The sequence below is a fragment of the Dendropsophus ebraccatus genome, chromosome 6 (assembly GCF_027789765.1).
Source record: "Dendropsophus ebraccatus isolate aDenEbr1 chromosome 6, aDenEbr1.pat, whole genome shotgun sequence".
Taxonomy (NCBI): domain Eukaryota; kingdom Metazoa; phylum Chordata; class Amphibia; order Anura; family Hylidae; genus Dendropsophus; species Dendropsophus ebraccatus.
This window is the reverse complement of record NC_091459.1, coordinates 142,823,428-142,842,579: the sequence shown is the minus strand read 5'-3', so window position 1 is coordinate 142,842,579 and position 19,152 is coordinate 142,823,428. Positions and strand designations below refer to the sequence as shown.

Below are 19,152 nucleotides of genomic sequence, written 5' to 3'. Positions count from 1 at the left end.
AAAGAGGTTATCCAGAATTAGAAAAACATGTCCGCTTTCTTCTAGAAACAGCGCCACACCTCTCATTAGGTTGTGTGGGGTATTGCAGCTCAGTTCCATCAAAGTGATTGGAGTGGAGTTGTAATACCATACGTGTGGCGCTGTTTTTGGGAATAAGCTAATTTTTTTTTAAATTAAGGCCTTATTCACACGTTCAGTAAAGTTGTCCGCAATTGCGGATCCGTAATCACGGTTCAACTTAGAGCACATTCATTTCTATAGGGTTATTCACACAATCCGTAATCCATTCCTTAAAAAAAAAAAAAATGACATGCTCTAGTGCGAATTGTGATTGTGGTACAGATTACCAATAGAAGTCTATAGGATCCGTGTTTTTTACGGACGTCACTTCAGTAGATTCCGCAAAAAACATGGATTTAATCTATGCAAACTTGCAAACTTTTCTATGGGGATTTGCTGCTGCTCTGGACAGTTCCTGATATGGACAGAGGTGGCAGCAGAGAGCACTGTGTAAGACTGGAGAGAATACACCACGTCTGCCGGACATACAGCAGCTCATAAGTACAGGAAGTAAATTACAAATCCAGTAGGGAGTCTGGACCAGGAAGATTCCTAGCTATATGTATTTAGTTTAGTTTAGTATTAGTTAAAAGGGTACTCCAGCAAAAATCTTTTTTCTTTCAAATGAACTGGTTTCAAAAAGTTTAATTTAAAAATCTCCAGTCTTCCAGTACTTATAAGCTGCTGTATGTCCTGCAGTAAATGGTGTATTCTTTCCAGTCTGATACAGGGCTCTGTGCTGCCACCTCTGTCCATGTCAGGAACTGTCCAGAGCAGCGGCAAATCCCCATTAAAAACCTCTCCTGCTCTGGACAGTTCCTGACATGGACAGAGGTGGCAGCAGAGAGCGCTGTGTCAGACTGGAAAGTAAAACTCCATTTCCTACAGGACAAACAGCAGTTGATAAGTACTGGAAGAATTAAAATTTTTAAATAGAAGTAAATTGCAAATCTATATAACTTTCTGAAACCAGTTGATTTGAAAAAAATAAAAAATAAAAAATTCCACTGGACAACCCCTCTAAGTCTACGCTCACATGCTGTAAAAACAACGCCGTTGTTCAACGCTACCTATGCCGGAATCAATGATCAGGACGGAACAGCCATTGTTTGTACAGCGTGTAAACATAGCCTAAAGGAGTAGTGGATGTTTGGAAGTGACTTCCAGCACTCTATTTCGAACACAGATGGAGACGCCAATAAATAATACATGGGACCACATGCGGACTGAACGCATCCCTCTGTCTATTCCCGTCCTCATTGTTTCTCTCACAATAGATTATCCTCCGTTTACCATCATCAAAGCAGAGAGTGAATGAAGGGGCAGCTGTCTATTAGTGGCAGAGTCTGGGGGGGACGCTGCCTGCAGAGAGGAGAGGAGAGCAAGGTGCAGGAGGGAAGGAGCCGACCTGAGATGAATGAGGGTGTCACTAATCCCCGGCTGCTGCTGCTGCTGCTGCTGCCCGTGACAAACTACAGATCAAAGCGAGGTGGGGAGATTTACAAGATGCCCTTCCTTCCCACCCTGTGAGTGACAGCCGGGAGGCAGGGGCATTGTTCAGCAGCCTCGCACAACACCTCCTTGCACTTGGAAGCCAATGAGAACCTCGCGGGGCGTAGACTGAAAAGTCCTAGCCCATTGTAGTTGCACTCACAAGGGCTGCGAGCCCAGTAGCTGCTTCTTGTCGCAGGTGAAGCTCGGCTCTGCGAAGGGGGGGGATCAAATTAAAAACAAAAAAAATTGAGAAAAAAAAAAATCTGGCGGAGAAGTGGCCAGGGGGGATAATCCCTACACCTCTGCTGCAGCCCATGGAGAGGAAAAGGAATCTATAGGAGTTTGTATCCTCCGCTGCAGACGGATCCACAAGGGTAAGACTGGATTTCCTTCTTCTTGCATTGGCAGCTCCTTAGTTCTTCTATAGCACCAACCTATTCCGCAGTGCTGTATCCTGGACACATTCCTCAGCACTTCGCCCGCTCTACGGCCGCGACTGGATAACTTTGATCTGTAACGTCTCCTAGATTCCCAGGGGCTGCGCAGATGCATGGGCTGCAGGGATTGATTGGTGGTAATAACTACTGGGGATTGGGATATAGATTGAACGCAGGGACTCGGGTCCTAACCTTTCATCGGATCTGTCAGACCTTTCGGGTTGGGCTTATGCGGTGTGAATTAGAGGGGGGGTCTATAGCAATGTCCATAGTAGCCTGATAGGCGATGACCGGGGTTTACTGTGCACCAGCTCCTATGGACGGGGATTATTGTGACCAGGATCGATAGAAGGAAAGTTGTAGTGCAGCAAAAACCATGGACAGCGTCCCCTAGGGTCGGCTATGTCTTGTAGCTAGGTAGATCACAGATACGAGGAGGGGGCTGGGCTGGTTTTTACCATATAGGCAAATTAGGTACTCGCATGGGTTCAGTTAATTCATCACCGTCCTATTCATCGCTATGTGCTCTCTTATGAGACATCTCGTAATGAAACAATGGAGTGTAACCTTACACCTGCTGGGATGTATTCACACAGTGCCCCGGGCAGCCCCAGATGTAAATACAACCATCACAGCCAAGTCAGACACGAGTGAAGGACGAGCAGTGCTGGCGTTCCTTGCAGCTGTGTCTTCTCCCTCCCTCTCTGCCTTCCCCCTACGTCTACAAATCCGACATAGAGTCCATAACTTTAGGAGTGTGCAACACTGTAATCCTGCACTGGGTGAAGGTTTACATTGTAGCGGTGGATGGTTACATTGTAGTGGTGGATGTTACATTGTAGTGGGGGATGGTTACATTGTAGCGGTGGATGGTTACATTGTAGTGGTGGATGTTACATTGTAGTGGTGGATGGTTACATTGTAGTGGTGGATGTTACATTGTAGTGGGGGATGGTTACATTGTAGTGGTGGATGGTTACATTGTAGTGGTTGATGGTTACATTGTAGTGGTGGATGGTTACATTGTAGTGGTGGATAGTTACATTATAGTGGTGGAAGGTTACATTGTAGTGGTGGATAGTTATATTATAGCGGTGGAAGGTTACATTGTAGCAGTGGGTGGTTACATTGTAGTGGCGGATGGTTACATTGTAGCGGTGGATGGTTACATTGTAGTGGTGGATGTTACATTGTAGTGGTGGATGTTACATTGTAGTGGGGGATGGTTACATTGTAGTGGTGGATGGTTACATTGTAGTGGTTGATGGTTACATTATAGTGGTGGAAGGTTACATTGTAGTGGTGGATAGTTATATTATAGCGGTGGAAGGTTACATTGTAGCAGTGGGTGGTTACATTGTAGTGGCGGATGGTTACATTGTAGTGATGGAAGGTTACATTGTAGTGGTGGATGGTTACATTATAGTGGTGGATGGTTACATTGTAGTGGTGGATGGTTTATATTGTAGTGGTGGGTGGTTACATTGTAGTGGTGGATGGTTACATTGTAGCGGTGGATGGTTACATTGTAGAGGTGGATGGTTACATTGTAGCGGTGGATGGTTACATTGTAGAGGTGGATGGTTACATTGTAGTGGTGGATGTTACATTGTAGTGGGGGATGGTTACATTGTAGTGGTGGATGGTTACATTGTAGTGGTTGATGGTTACTCTGTAGTGGTGGATGTTACATTGTAGCAGTGGATGGTTACATTGTAGCAGTGGATGGTTACATTGTATCGGTGGGTGGTTACATTATAGTGGTGGATGATTACATTGTAGTGGTGGGTGTTACATTGTAGTGGTGGGTGGTTACATTGTAGTGGTGGATGATTACATTGTAGCGGTGGAAGGTTACATTGTAGTGGTGGGTGGTTACATTGTAGTGGCGGATGGTTACATTGTAGTGGTGGATGGTTACATTGTAGTGGTGGGTGGTTACATTGTAGTGGTGGATGATTACATTGTAGTGGTGGGTGGTTACATTGTAGCGGTGGATGGTTACATTGTAGCGGTGGATGGTTACATTGTAGTGGCGAGTGGTTACATTATAGTGGTGGAAGGTTACATTATAGTGGTGGATAGTTACATTATAGTGGTGGATGGTTACATTGTAGTGGTGGATGGTTTATATTGTAGTGGTGGATGTTACATTGTAGCAGTGGGTGGTTACATTATAGTGGTGGATGATTACATTGTAGTGGTGGGTGGTTACATTGTAGTGGTGGATGATTACATTGTAGTGGTGGGTGGTTACATTGTAGCGGTGGAAGGTTACAGTGTAGTGGTGGGTGGTTACATTGTAGTGGCGGATGGTTACATTGTAGTGGTGGATGATTATATTGTAGTGGTGGGTGTTACATTGTAGTGGTGGGTGGTTACATTGTAGTGGTGGATGGTTACGTTGTAGTGGTGGGTGTAACATTGTAGCGGTGGATGGTTACATTGTAGCGGTGGATGGTTACATTGTAGTGGTCGGTGGTTACATTGTAGCGGTGGGTGGTTACATTGTAGCGGTGGGTGGTTACATTGTAGCGGTGGATGGTTACGTTGTAGTGGTGGGTGTAACATTGTAGCGGTGGATGGTTACATTGTAGCAGTGGATGGTTACATTGTAGTGGTCGGTGGTTACATTGTAGCGGTGGGTGGTTACATTGTAGCGGTGGGTGGTTACATTGTAGCCGTGGATGGTTACATTGTAGTGGTGGGTGGTTGCATTGTAGCGGTGGATGGTTACATTGTAGTGGTGGATGGTTGCAGTGTAGCGGTGGATGGTTACATTTTAGTGGTGGAAGGTTACATTGTAGCGGTGGATGGTTACATTGTAGTGGTGGAAGGTTACATTGTAGCGGTGGATGGTTACATTGTAGTGATGGAAGGTTACATTGTAGCGGTGGATGGTTACATTGTAGTGTTGGAAGGTTACATTGTAGTGGTGGATGGCCACATTGTAGCTCATTCTTCTTCTGGAATATGTGATAATCCTGACCTATGTGTTATATAGATGGGTGTAAAGAGTCAGACAGGTTCTCCTCAGCTATAAATACCATTGCCTTACTTTCCATGTATATGTGCAGTATAATACATAGCATGAATGGATACAAGTCATGCACGTCGTCAATGCAGTTTTAGCAGAGGGTTTTGGATTCTTGCACTGGTTACATATTGCATATACAATGACGGTGACTCATTTATAGTGTTTGGGTTGATGCTCCCATCTTTATATTACTATTAATGTTCCATTTTTGCACATCTATTGCTCATCTGTGCACGTCAAGCCTCCGGTATTGAACAATGCTCGGCTCTACGTTCCCCTTGTAACATGCTGCCCTCGCTTGGGTGCTTATCAAATAACAGCTGACAAATAACATGGTCTTAGGGACCATAAATAACTGCATGGAGATACAAGGCACCCAGGACTCCAGCTCTGGTTATGTACACGTCTTACAGACATGGCAGGGAGGCAGTATGTTCTGCATGACTTACTGTGTGCAAATAGCATTGTGCATTGTGTGCTGACTTATATATCAGAGGAAAACTACACGGTGACCTCGGGCTCTACCATGTGATGCTTGGAGGTGGCAGGAAGAGATTGTCAGTTCTTGGAAACCTTGCAGCAATATCTGTATCACAATCTCACCATCTACCTTCACACGTGGACCTCAATGTGACGTCACTGCCAAACTAACCATAGACGGAAGAAGACTGGTGGCCTAAATGTCACGTTACGTTGGTTTCATCGTATCCTCTAACCGGCCATGTTCTGATAATTGAGAATCTATTAAATTTTAATAATTGGTGATGGCCTTTTATGCTATTTTTCAGTTGCATTTACGAACCTATATTATAGCCACCAAGGCCGGAACATCACTTCAATAAACTCACCCTATGTCCTGATGATTGTCATGATAGGGTCAAGGTTTGTGAGAGTAACATTGGGGCAGAACTGGACACATAGACCACTACACAACTAAACTATGTTCTCAGAGCCAATGGCAGATTAATGTCCAATCAGATTTTATCAAAGTCATATGGACGAACAAAAGGTCTATGGACCAGGTCCAGACATGGCAGATTTACAAGGCAGAGGAGCATTTATGAAATTTGCAAGTCAATTGGTTCTTCCAAACCTCATCCAGAAGTAGTAGAATAACTTGACATGGATAGGATGGTATGGTGGACTCTAATCTGTGGGATGCTTAATGTTGTACAGAAAAGTGGTGGCTTTTCATTCGATATTTCACCTATTTCAAAGCATGTGGTAAAATTCATGTCCAAATGTAAAGATTTAGCCAAAGATTCAATGCAGTAAGATCCAAAGGGGGTCATGCTAAGATTTAACAGCAATTCAAGGGGTAGATTGTTAAGGAAGTGGAGATCCAACTGCAAGGATAACAAGTTCTCCATCGTTCCCCACCCCCTTAGAGAGTTATATTGAGAAGTTCTATTTTCGAGTGTCAGAATAGAGAGCTAACAATTGATATATTCCTGGTGTTGGAGGGTTGGTTAAGTACATTGTGTTAGAGGAAGGTCATTTCAGTGTTTGCCTATGGCAGTATGACATCTGGGACTACATCTTTGCCTCCATGAACTGTTGCATCTTCGATTAGCTCAATAGATTATGATAGTTCAGGGACTGGTTGTGTAGAGAATATAGACTTTGACTGTATTAGCAGTGTGACCACCACTTCTTGTCCTGTATTTTTTAACAGTACTAATTGTGTCCTTTTCCTTGCAGAACTGGCGTTCCCCCTGACTTTGCCTCGTCCTGTCATTGATGGGAAATCAACTGGATCGCATCACCCACCTGAATTACAGCGAGCTGCCAACAGGGGACCCTTCTGGGATAGAAAAGGACGAGTTACGAGTTGGGGTGGCATACTTTTTCTCTGATGAGGAGGAGGACCTGGACGATAGAGGGCAATCTGAACGGTACACTGTGAGGGACCCAAGTCCCAGCGAAACTGAGGGGCATATTCTACTCAATGAGATTGAGTTTTCCGCCTTTAGTTGCCAGGAATGCATCTTTTCCAAGCTCAGGGGCAGCCAGGACCTCAGCGTCTATCCTATGCAAGGCTTGCTGACCTTTTGCAAACCAGGGGATCTCCTGGAATTGATCTTTATTTGCCCCAACGCAGACCATACTCTTCCCCCGTCACCGCACTGGGCAGTTTACATTGGGCAGGGACAGATTATTCACTTGCACCATGGGGAGATCCGCAAAGACAATGTGTTTGAGGTAGGCGGAGGGTGTATGGGCAGGGTGGTAAGTAGTTGGTATCGATACAGACCCCTGACTGCCGAACTGGTCCTCCAAAACGCATGTGGACACCTTGGCTTACGAAGCGATGAGATCTGCTGGACTAACTCTGAAAGTTTTGCAGCCTGGTGCAGGTTTGGCAACAGAGAATTCAAAGCTGGTGGGGAAGTCCATTCTGGGAACCTTCAGTATTTTTTGAAGCTCCACTTGGAAGAGAACAACATCCATACCATGAGGTTTCACAGTCTGGAGGAACTTATACGTGAGAAACGTAATTTGGACGCCAGTGGGAAACTAAGGGTCATCAAGGAACTCTCCATGATGGAGAACAAGGAGTAAGGACGCCTAAGACCTCTCCATGGAGGAGAGCTAAGGGTTGGGGACTTGGATGGAGACACCATTCCATGATTTGCCAAATGAGGCTGCACCTTTTTCGGACACCTTTGTAAGGATCATGTCAACATTCCTAAAACCAGCATTACACCATAGCCACTATTTATTTTTTGGGCTTTTACGACATGGTTATCACCACGTATTTAAAAACAAAAACAAAAAAAAGCAACAACAAATCCTGAGTATGTTGGCTGTAGTGTTGATGTCTTATTAAGCATTTAGCGACATGCTAAATAAAATTTCAAATTGAAATTTTTATTTTCATGGCTTTACTCCATGACTGTTTAACCACAGAGGCCAATAAATTGAATTTCTCTATTTGCATATTTAGTGTCACTCTTTACTGTTTCTGTCTTCTCTAATCAATCACTTTCAATCTCCGCTGAACGGTGGTTATTTATAGACAACCTTAACACTTTCTTTTCTATTTCGGGTAGATCCCCAGATAAAGCAGTACCGTGTGGCGTATCAAAGCTGTATTTAAAAGAGAGAAGATCAACCTTTTCAATTTTTTCTTATTAAGCCCGGTTTTATGGGTTTTTACGTTAGACGATGTAATAGACACCGGAGAGGCTTGATTTCTTGAGGGCAGGCATCTGCTTACTACTGTATATAGTCTGCTGCTCATTAGATTTATAAATAGTGATACCTACTCAGTTCCTTTTCGTGTAGGGTGTTATGTACATCCATGAGTAGGTATCACACCACATCATCTCCTGAACACCAGCCAATATTAGCTTATTGACAAAAGGAGGATAGTTCACAGTAGAATAGTATAGGTAGTAAACACACAAAGACCCTTGAGTTCTGTTGGATCTTCTGGGATCTTCATTGTTGGGCATGGACGCACCATTATGATGTCCTCATATCTTAGCGTTTGTCGTTATACTAATATGCAAAATTTATACAAGTTAGCAGGTACAAAACAAGTCTACATGGAGCCCCATCCAGGGGTTGCAGACCCAGGGGACTGAGAGACCCATAAGATGTCTGTATCCTATATAAGTAGACCAGTACTATAAAACATGGAGCCCCATCCAGGGGTTGTAGACCCAGGAGCCTATAGAACCCATAAGGTGTCTTTCTCCTATATAAGTAGACCAGTACTATAAAACATGGAGCCCCATCCAGGGTTGTAGACCCAGGAGCCTATAGAACCCATAAGGTGTCTTTCTCCTATATAAGTAGACCAGTACTATAAACCATGGAGCCTTATCGAGGGGTTGTAGACCCAGGAGCCCATAGAACCCATAAGGTGTTTATCTCGTGTATAAGTAGACCAGTACTATGAATGGAGCATAATAGATAGGCGCCCTGTTCAAAACTTTACAATGGGGCCCGGAATCCTTTAGTTATACCATTGTCCATATCAAAATTTGGAATGTTACCTTTCTAATTACATAAATTACTGCTCATTCGGCCATAAAAGTCTGATGGGCAGTCCCAATCACTGATTGACATATCAGTTGCTATATTTGTGTGTAAACTTATAGAGAGAAGGCTGTCAATCACTGTTAAGACCGCCCAATTGACTCCCAATACAAAAAAAAGAGGGAGAGAGTTTAAATGGCTACATTATAAGTTCTACTAAAAAATCCAAAAAAGCTATATACTGTATCCATCAGCTCAGCTCTTCCTGCTTTGTGACAGGATGCTTTCAGCTCAGATATCATATTTGATGTGACAGGTCCCCTTTAAGCCTCATCCAGAATGTCAGAAGTTGTTAAGGATTTTGGTGGGGCCTGTGCACCTAGTAACCCTGCCCCCTTGTTGTTGTGTCTGCACCATGGAAATATTAAATTTTCAGAACATTGGCAGATTACAAATGGAAAAGCTGTGGATTATCTCCGTTGAATGGTAGTGGGGCAGATTCTTGTGTGGATGCACCACCATATCCACTGCAGAAACCCAAGTGTTAGCCTTGGATCTTTGCCATGGATACAAGTTGTCAGTATCAGCCTACTATTGATTAAGCATGGTGGCCATTGTTCTCTCCTCTGATGGTAGATGTCAGGGGGTGAAAAAGCTTGGGTTTTATGGATGTCTGAGCATCTTTTTAGGGAAATAAGCCGTCATCAGAGTAGTTTGGCAGGATCTTGTACACAGCTGTAACCAACATGCATGCGTATATGGGGATTGGGGAAAACAGTTGTTGGATATGTGGTTGTCTGAAATATACGGCCAGCTGTAGGTGTCTACAAAGACAGGTGAGGTTGCTGCTATAGCTCTGAGGTTGCGTTGAGCGAGCATGCTCAGTCAAGCATAATGCTCAATCAGGCATCAGGGTGCTTGGCTGAGCACCTCGGGGTGCTGTTTAAATATTCGTATTACTGTACTGACCGGGGAGTTCCTAGCATCATCATTCATTATGGTCCCGGGATCTCCGAAAATCTTTAAATATTAATTCTTATTTTTGTATTTTTGCACATCTCTTTATGGGGCGAAATATACAAAAATTAGAGCAAAAAAATTCAACAGATTTCTGCAAGGCACAGTAGAACTCTGGTGGTATCCCGGCAATTGACTGCATACTGCCAGAGTTCTAATTTGTCTTACAGAAACCTATTGCACTTTCTTGCTCTAATTTTTGTATATTTTGTTTAAACACTCCTTCAAGGGACAAAATATACAAAAATTAGAACTTAAAAATGTTATAGGTGAACCAGGGACCCTCCAATCTGCCGATCAGGGGGAACCTGGTTAAATGCTGGAGTCTCCTATTGATTTCAATAGGGTTCGTTATTAAAGTCCAGCATTCTAGTATTTTTTCAACACTATTTTTTCAGAGGCCACCAAAGTCTATGCTGGTTTTATATATATGTAGCATTGTGTTTTTGCAAGAGGATAGCCAAATGCTACAATGTAAACCTGTGCTCTAATGGCTTTTTTTTGTTTTTAATTTTACTTTCTGTACACATTCCTGTTGTAATGTGAATATGTCATCATATGAAAGTGCTGAGGATGATATCATAGTATCATATCATAGTATACATAGATACATAGTAGAGCTGTCATCTCTTCTGATGTGTCTGTTTTAGTATATACTTGTTTTCCCTAGGGACTATTCTTCTTTTATTCTAGACTAGATTGACAAGTGGGCGTTACCATTCCCCTTGTCAATAGAATGTGATGCTGTCAGAACCGAGCAGACAGTATCTGGATATGAAGGAATATGCCCCTTACTAGGTGGAAGAGCAACACATCATTATATTTCCTACAGATATAATAGGGTAAACATGGCATAATTCATAGTTTTTACATTTTATATAAATGCATTTATATGGAAAAAAGTATTTTTATAGTATTTTATGCTCTTCCATAACAGGGTTTTTATTGGAAAAAAAACTTTATATCACATTGATGATAATTTTTATGTTCATTTGCTTATTAAGTAGTATATATAAGAGGACACTATCATTAAATATTGAAGTAAATGGGAGCAGAGCTGCAGTAGCTCAGATTGGCCACTACACAGTGTATGGCGCTGTCCCGCTTCCTGCTGTTTCATTGTAAATACCAGCAGCAAAACCGATTGCAGGAAATTTGGAAGTCGGACTCCCACAAATCTGATATTGATGACATATCCTGAGGATGAATACATTTTGTAAGGAAACCCCCTTTAAGACGTTATTTAGATAGCTGGAATGTAACAAGTCCATATTAAGTCTATAAGACCTGAACCCCTACATCCCTGAATATCTTTCACAGGTCATCTAAAAGTAGAGTTATTATGCTGATTATGATATATTCAGGTTCCTGTATGTGGCTGATACTATGACACTGTATAGTAGGGGTGAGGAACCTTGGCTCTCCAGCTGTTGCAAAACTACAACTCCCATCATGCCTGGACAGCCAAAGCTTCGCTTTGGCTGTCCAGGCATGATGGGAGTTGTAGTTTTGCAACTGCTGGAGAGCCAAGGTTCCCTACCCCTGCTGTATAGTATTATGCAGACATGATATGGCCATACTATATGAGAACTGTGTATGGTAATGTGATACTATATATATGATAGTAACTGGTGGTAATATTTTGGCAGAATAACAACAATTGCACAAATTCCTCACCGTCATAAAATATTACGTATGTATGTGTGTAGAAACCTCAGAAATGTGACCTGTGCTATATAATATAGATGGAAAGCCTTTGTGCGTGTAGCGTTATGTCCTTGTTGAGTTGTTCCAGCCTTGGGGCCCTGGTTTCATGTTACTACACGAGGTTGCATGTGTTTACTTGATTTCTCGTCTACAGAAAATCAATAGCTGGGCCAGAGATGATTTTGTTACTTTTATTATGAACTCCAGCAAAAAAAAAAAAAAAATGTTGTCTTTTAGATCAACTGGGGCCATGAAGTGCCAGAGATTTGGAATTTACTTTAATAAAAAAAAAATCCTAAGTCTTCCAGTACTTATCAGCTACTGTATGTCCTGCAGGAAGTGGTGTATTTAGAGATGAGAGAATCACTCATCTAAACAAAGTGAAGTGATTTGTTTGATCAGCGCTCCGCTCATCCAGCTGTCGGCCTTTCAGCGCTGCTCCACTCCCTGCCACTTCTCCTAGGATGCCGGGAAAAGCTGAATCCAATCCTGGGAAATTTCTCAGTATTGGATCCAGCTATTCCTCAGCACCCAGGTTGGGATGGCAGAGAGTGGAGCAGCGCTCATACAAAGCACTTTACTTTGTTTAGAGTGACATCTCTACCTGTATTCTTTCCAGTATGGAGAGCAGGAGAGGTTTTCTATGTGGATTTGCTGCTGCTCTGGACAGTTCCTGACATGGACAGAGGTGGCAGCAGAGAGCACTGTGTCAGACTGGAGAGAATACACCACTTCCTGCAGAACACACAGCAGCTGATAAATACTGGAAGACTCAAGGTTTTTAAATAAAAGTAAATTACAAATCTCTGGCACTTTCTGACGCCAGTTGATTTAAAAGAGAAACATTTGGTGAACAACCGCTTTAAGGGATTGGCTAGCATAATTTAGAAGTCACAATATGGTTCTTAAAGGAGAAGTCTGTCCAAAATGAAAAATTGGCTGCAGGCAGGGGGGTACGGAAACATAATAAATAGGATATATAGAGCCTCAATAAGGGCCAGTTCACACTGAGCAAATTTGTCGGAATTCCGTGGCGGAGATTTCCACCGCGGAATCCCACCGTGCTCAGTATGCTGCTGTAAGTGAATGAAGAGGGCGCGCGGTCGTCCGCTGCCGCCGCTCTCCGCTCAAAGAACTAACATGTTCATTCTTTGAGTGGAGAGGAGAGGAAGCGGACGAGCGCGTGCTCTCCCATTCGCTCATAGCAGGACACTGACCGGGGCGGGATTCCGCGGTGGAGAGCTCCGCCACAGAATTGCGCCAAGTTTCCTCAGTGTGAACTGGCCCTAACTCTGTTTTGTTAATTGGACAAACGGATATCTAACTGATACAGTACTTGCTTGAGATACAAAATTCTCTTTTATATAATCCATGTATCTTTAACGAAACATTGTCGATTGCCTATGTTTGGAAGACCTGCATTACCCATGTATGTAGCTTTACAAAGTATGACTTTGTTGGATAAAATATTTGTAAAAAAAAAAACATAATAAAGAAGGTAAGTAGAGCCTCTCTATTATGTTCCCACACTCCCCACCAGCATCCATATTTTCATCTCGGCCGGAATCCTGCTTGTGAGATTAATTATGTTATGTTTTATAAATTGGAGGGGGGGGGAGCACATCCTTTTTTTTTTTTTGGTTCAACATCCTATGTTATCCCTTGAGGACTTGTACAGGCAGTCATAAAATTCCTTATACAGTACACTGTATAATAATATTGTTTTACAGTGTACTGAAGAATAGGAGATATGTTAATACAGATATCAGACCGTAATAGCAGATCTACCATGGCAGTCACCGAGGCCTTCAGAAGGCCTCTGGCTGCCATGGAAATGGATCGTCACTCAATAATTCAACCCACATACAGTATGATGTGGGTTTGAAGCTGTTTGAAGCTGTGGCAGGAACGGCACCTGTGGAATCTTAAGAGTTAAACTACCAGGATTTGACTTGTGGTAGTGTCATTAAAGTAGGGTTACAGGGACATGTCAAAAGTTTTGGACAGTTGGGATTCAAATGCAAAGACCCTCACCGGTCAGGGGAAGGAGGTGGGATTAATGATTTTACTCTCTGGCTCACAGCAATCTCAGTCCAGACACCTCCATTATAAATCTATATGACTGTTGGACAGACATAATTGACAGCAGGGAAGTAAAGTGGTCTACTACAGACATCTCCCCCTGATAAGTGGGGGAAACCCGACTGATCAAAACTTTTGACGTGTCTACGTGAATACACCTTAAGTCCCATTCCTAAAGAGTAGGTCTACTATGGCAGTCACTGAGGCCTTCAGAAGGCCTCTGGCTGCCATGGCAACTAAAGAGTTTCATCTGTAAATATACACCCAGTACATGGTGCCATGGGCCACTACATATGCCCCCTCTACATCCTGCACATAATTGTACATCTTTTTGCAGAAAAGGTTTAATGAATAATAAGGAACGGTAAGAGTGGGTACATGTTTACATGTCAACTTACATTAAAAGGGTACTCCGGCACTGACAAAAAAAACAATCAATCATAAACATAGTTTTTACACTTACACTTACCATCCCTCTGGAGTCTGTCTCCGTATTGAATTGTAGGTCCCTGAAGCTTTTTTCTTTACTTCCTGGTTTAGGCTTTCCCATGATGCACTTTGTCTCCTGTAAGGTCTAATTGACTCTGTAGAACTGTTAGATGGCTTACATCTTGTTCAGCCAATCAGAGCTGAGCAACCTGAGTCATCTGACAAAGGGAGGCTGGCCTAACAGCCTAAAATGATTTTACTTTACTTCCTGGTGGGGGATTGAGGGGGTAAAAGATAGGGAAGGGGGGCAGATAGGTGATTGAAGCATATTACAAAGTTATATAACTTTGTAAAGTGTTTCAATTACTGGGAAAAAGTTTTTCACCGGAGTACCCCTTTAGGCTGGGTTCACACACTGTATACTTCAGGCAGTATTTGGTCCTCAAGTCAGGTCCTCATAGCAACCAAAACCAGGAGTGGATTGAAAACACAGAAAGGCTCTGTTCACACAATGTTGAAATTGAGTGGATGGCCGCCATATAACAGTAAATAACGGCCATTATTTCAATATAACAGCCGTTGTTTTAAAATAACAGCAAAAATTTGCCATTAAATGACGGCCATCCACTCAATTACAACATTATGTGAACATAGCCTTTCTGTGTTTTCAATCCACTCCTGGTTTTGGTTGCTATACAGCCTCACAAATACAGCCTCAAATATACATAGTGTGAACCCAGCCTTAAACTACAAAGAGCATATTGTGATATCCTATGGACACCATTGGGTCGGGTACATGGATGATTGTCGGATTGTATCGGTGGTAAGAACATACTTAAATTACCATTATCCTTTATATTTTGAGCTGTTTTTAAAATGTAATAGAACAATGGGTTAAGTTTGCTGTCAAGAATTCTGGAAAGAAATACAATGTTCCTTTAAAAGCTCCATTTGTCTTTGTGGCTGTAAAGCCTTTGGCAGCATGCTCTGCAGAGCTACCATCAATGCGCTGCTTAAAACCAGAAGCCGAACAAAGGAACATGATTGTTCCCTTGAAATTACCCACGTATGTAGAGGAGACCATAGAACACAATGCCAACATTCTGTGACCTTGAATCCGCTGCCATCTATGGGCACAGTATTAGTCGGTACAATGGACATTTTATAGACAAACAGTACAGTAATACAAAAGAACGGAATAAAAATCATACTTCTCATAAGGACATAAGCATTACAATGACCCGTTCTTCCTTTTATAAAGCTTTTATTGGCTTCGCCGAGCATATTTTCAGGAATCCTTCATCATTTATTTATTTTGCTCCAGTGAAAATGCGTCTGTACATTGTACACACGAGGGTTATTCTTCAGTGTGTACCATATGTGTACATCTGGCACTCAGCCGCAGCTACAGATGGATAATTGGTGTCATTTCTGGACATTTATAATACATAAGACTATATAGTGGATGTGCCGGGTAGTCATTGGACTGATAGATCCACCAAGACTTGACCACTGGAGTATATTATCATGTGTGGGGATAGGCTCGCGTACTTACCTCCCCCCAATCCCCTATAGCTCCCCTGGTCTCGGATGCATCTCTTCTGCTAGGCCAATTACTGTGTCTCGCCTCGGACAGTGATTGGCTGAGTGGGCGGGTCTTACTCCGATTTCTTGACTCGAAAGTGGGCAGAAAAGATGAATATTGGGGGATCGCCAACAGGTGCTACAATAACTTTGTTTTTTTGTTGTTTTTTTTCACCATCACAAAACAATAATTTTACAATGCCAGAATACCCCTTGAATTAAAGGTAAGGGAAGAGTGAAGACATCTGTACAGTATTAGGCCATGTTCACACCACGTATCATTTGCATTAAGCAATTTGCAACAACGGCCGTGATTTATGGAGAAGATACGTTGTACAGTATGTGAATGAATGGAATCCTAGCTGGAGCGTATACACAGAGTATACGCTCCGGCCGGGTTTCCAACAGGCCGCACGAAAAACTGACAATTGTGTGGAATGGTGAATTGGGATGCGGGTGCACGCGAGTGTGCCCACATACCAATTCAACAGAAATGCAGATCATCTGGATAATACTGCAGTTCCGGCCATGATGATCGTCTCTGAAACCGGCCGTTCCGTGACACGGCTGGGTCGCAGAACGGCCGGTGTCTTACATCGTGTGAACATGGCCTTAGGCTGCATGATAACAGAGAAGCTTCTCATGGATATGTTCCCCATGCTTCATGCTGTGTTATAACATACAATGGGGCATGCCAAGATGTACGATCCAAACTGTATGTATTTTTATGAACCCCCAATGGCTTCTAAAAAATTTTGTTTTGGGTAAATGCAGCAACGATCAAATGACCAATGAGAAATCGTTCATCGTTTGTATGGAGCTGGCACCAAAATCATTGTCAATTGTTTGTTAATTGTTCGGAGTAATTCCACATCATTCCGTCATTTGCCGGGATCAGATGGAGTAAAGCATCGTAGTAACGACTATCGCTCTGTGTAATATGGTGAACGATTTCAGGATAAGGATAAACAATCTAACATGTGATCATTTATCGTTAATCGTTAAAAAAATACCTTTGTCTTATAGGACCCTTAGACATTGGGAATCCAACAAAGCTGATACATCATCTGTCGGAGAGTCAGGAGCCCGCCACAAACATAAGGCAGTCACCTAGTCCCCACTATTCACCAAACTGTATGGGAAACTATACATTCTGTGAATATATAGGGGAAAAAAAAAAATATATATATATATAGTCAATGTGAATAGACATTAAAGCTACACCATAAATACAGTGTATAGCGATGCAGAATCTTAGAAGATGTGCTTGTCTGGCCTGATACTCTATAAATATTCATGTCATTCCTTGCACGCATGGTGGGATTCCTGGGATTCAGTTAGCGGTAGGGATATATAACATAGGACATGTACGGGTCAATACACAGGATACATTCATGGGATAAATAGGACTAACCCAAGCACTGGTCTGGTGACTTCATCTGATACCAGTCCGGGGATATATGTACATATGTGATGAGGACACCTATACATTGTGTAGGGGAAAGAGAACTGGTTGCCGGGGTCGGAGATGTAATGAAATGTTTGTCATTTTCCTATTTTAAAGAGCTTAGTCTGAAAGGAACAAACTAGGCATTTGTGAGCCGCTTGTATTTTAATAATATTCATGCAAGATTGATAAGCGGGGAGGTGGAACTCCGCTGCCAATATTTTATGTTTCTGAAAATAGCATCGGCATGCTAAACTAGAAACTGTTTATGGAATAACACCGAAGCAGGAACGGGACCTATTCCAGGAATGGGCAGATTCATCAATTGGCAGTAGTTAAAGGGAAAGTGTCCTCAGACAATGACTTATTGTATAAATAAGGTTTTTATGTTAAACAGATTTTTAAAGAAGTTTTTGAGACATTTTTCCTAATTTTCAATTTTTCTATCTATATTATAAAATAATCCTGAGATGTTGCAGTTCTCATTCTCACTACTGGGGCTAAAACTAAGCTGAGACCTCCTGTTGTGTCTGTGGTGATAAGAGGAGGCTGCAGTAAAGTGATCTGTACAGCATTGCAGCGTCATGTGACACCAGTAGATAGAGGAGACAATAGCAGCTCCCTGGGGAATGACCTCTTCACAGGTCATAGAGCGCGCTCAGTAATGTTTCACATTCATCTCAAGGGGACAGAGTCTGTCTATTGTCATCTAGGTCCATGAGTCTTGCTGTAAAGCAGGTAACTAAATGCCGTTAACAGCCCAGGCCGCCCCAATAACAATATACAAAAAATTACAGTCAGAAAATAAAAACAGATTAGAATAAAAGAACAAGTTTTTGTATCTGACTCTAATCAGTAAAAGAAAATTTAGATGACACATTCCCTTTAAATACTGCAGATATTTGCAATACCGACCCCAGGGGCCTCAAAAACAGCCCCGGGACCTGACAGGTCAGGAGAACAGCATTCCAAGGGAGAAAGTGACGTTTACTCCTCATCTGTCAGGTCCCGGGCCCCCGGACAGGTTCCTTTTAAAGCCCCCTTAGTAATGCTTGTCCCAAAGAAAAAAGTAACAGTCTGGTTGTGCTTTTGCTAATGTATTATGTCAGATATGTGTGTGCAGATATAGCATTAGCCATCTTGCCCACCCTCACGCACTGTCCAGTAGCTGCACCATGCCCATCGGTGATATTGTCCAGCTATTGCCCAGCCCATCGGTGATATTGCCCAGCTATTGCCCAGCCCATCGGTGATATTGTCCAGCTATTGCCCAGCCCATCGGTGATATTGTCCAGCTATTGCCCAGCCCATCGGTGATATTGTCCAGCTATTGCCCAGCCCATCGGTGATATTGCCCAGCTATTGCCCAGCCCATCGGTGATATTGTCCAGCTATTGCCCAGCCCATCGGTGATATTGCCCAGCTATTGCCCAGCCCATCGGTGATATTGTCCAGCTATTGCCCAGCCCATCGGTGATATTGTCCAGCTATTGCCCAGCCCATCGGTGATATTGTCCAGCTATTGCCCAGCCCATCGGTGATATTGTCCAGCTATTGCCCAGCCCATCGGTGATATTGTGCAGCTATTGATGCTTTTACCCACACACAATGACTGGGACTTCATCTCGGGGGTGGAAAGAAGTAAGACATGGGAAGAAGAAGACATGATATGTTTTCTGCTCCCCAGACAACCACTTTAACCGAAACAGCATTGTATTGTATTGAGATATCCTACTAACTTATGGAATTGGCATAAAGGCTGCTAATTAATATCAAACTTATGGTGCTTTTACACGGAACGATTATCGTTCGAATTTTCGCGATAACGATCGCATTTGAGTGATAATCGTACGTGTAAACACAGCAAACGA

The 19,152-nt window shown here is 42.7% G+C and overlaps 1 protein-coding gene across 1 annotated transcript; it reads left to right on the top strand.

The window, feature by feature from the left end:
- The first annotated feature begins 1,728 nt into the window (after positions 1 to 1,728).
- On the top strand, positions 1,729 to 7,962 carry LRATD1 (LRAT domain containing 1). Its single transcript, XM_069974110.1, has 2 exons — positions 1,729 to 1,928; positions 6,730 to 7,962. Exon 2 carries the CDS (start codon positions 6,769 to 6,771, stop codon positions 7,588 to 7,590), a length of 822 nt encoding a protein of 273 aa, XP_069830211.1. The 5' UTR covers positions 1,729 to 1,928; positions 6,730 to 6,768; the 3' UTR covers positions 7,591 to 7,962.
- The last annotated feature ends 11,190 nt before the right edge of the window (positions 7,963 to 19,152 follow it).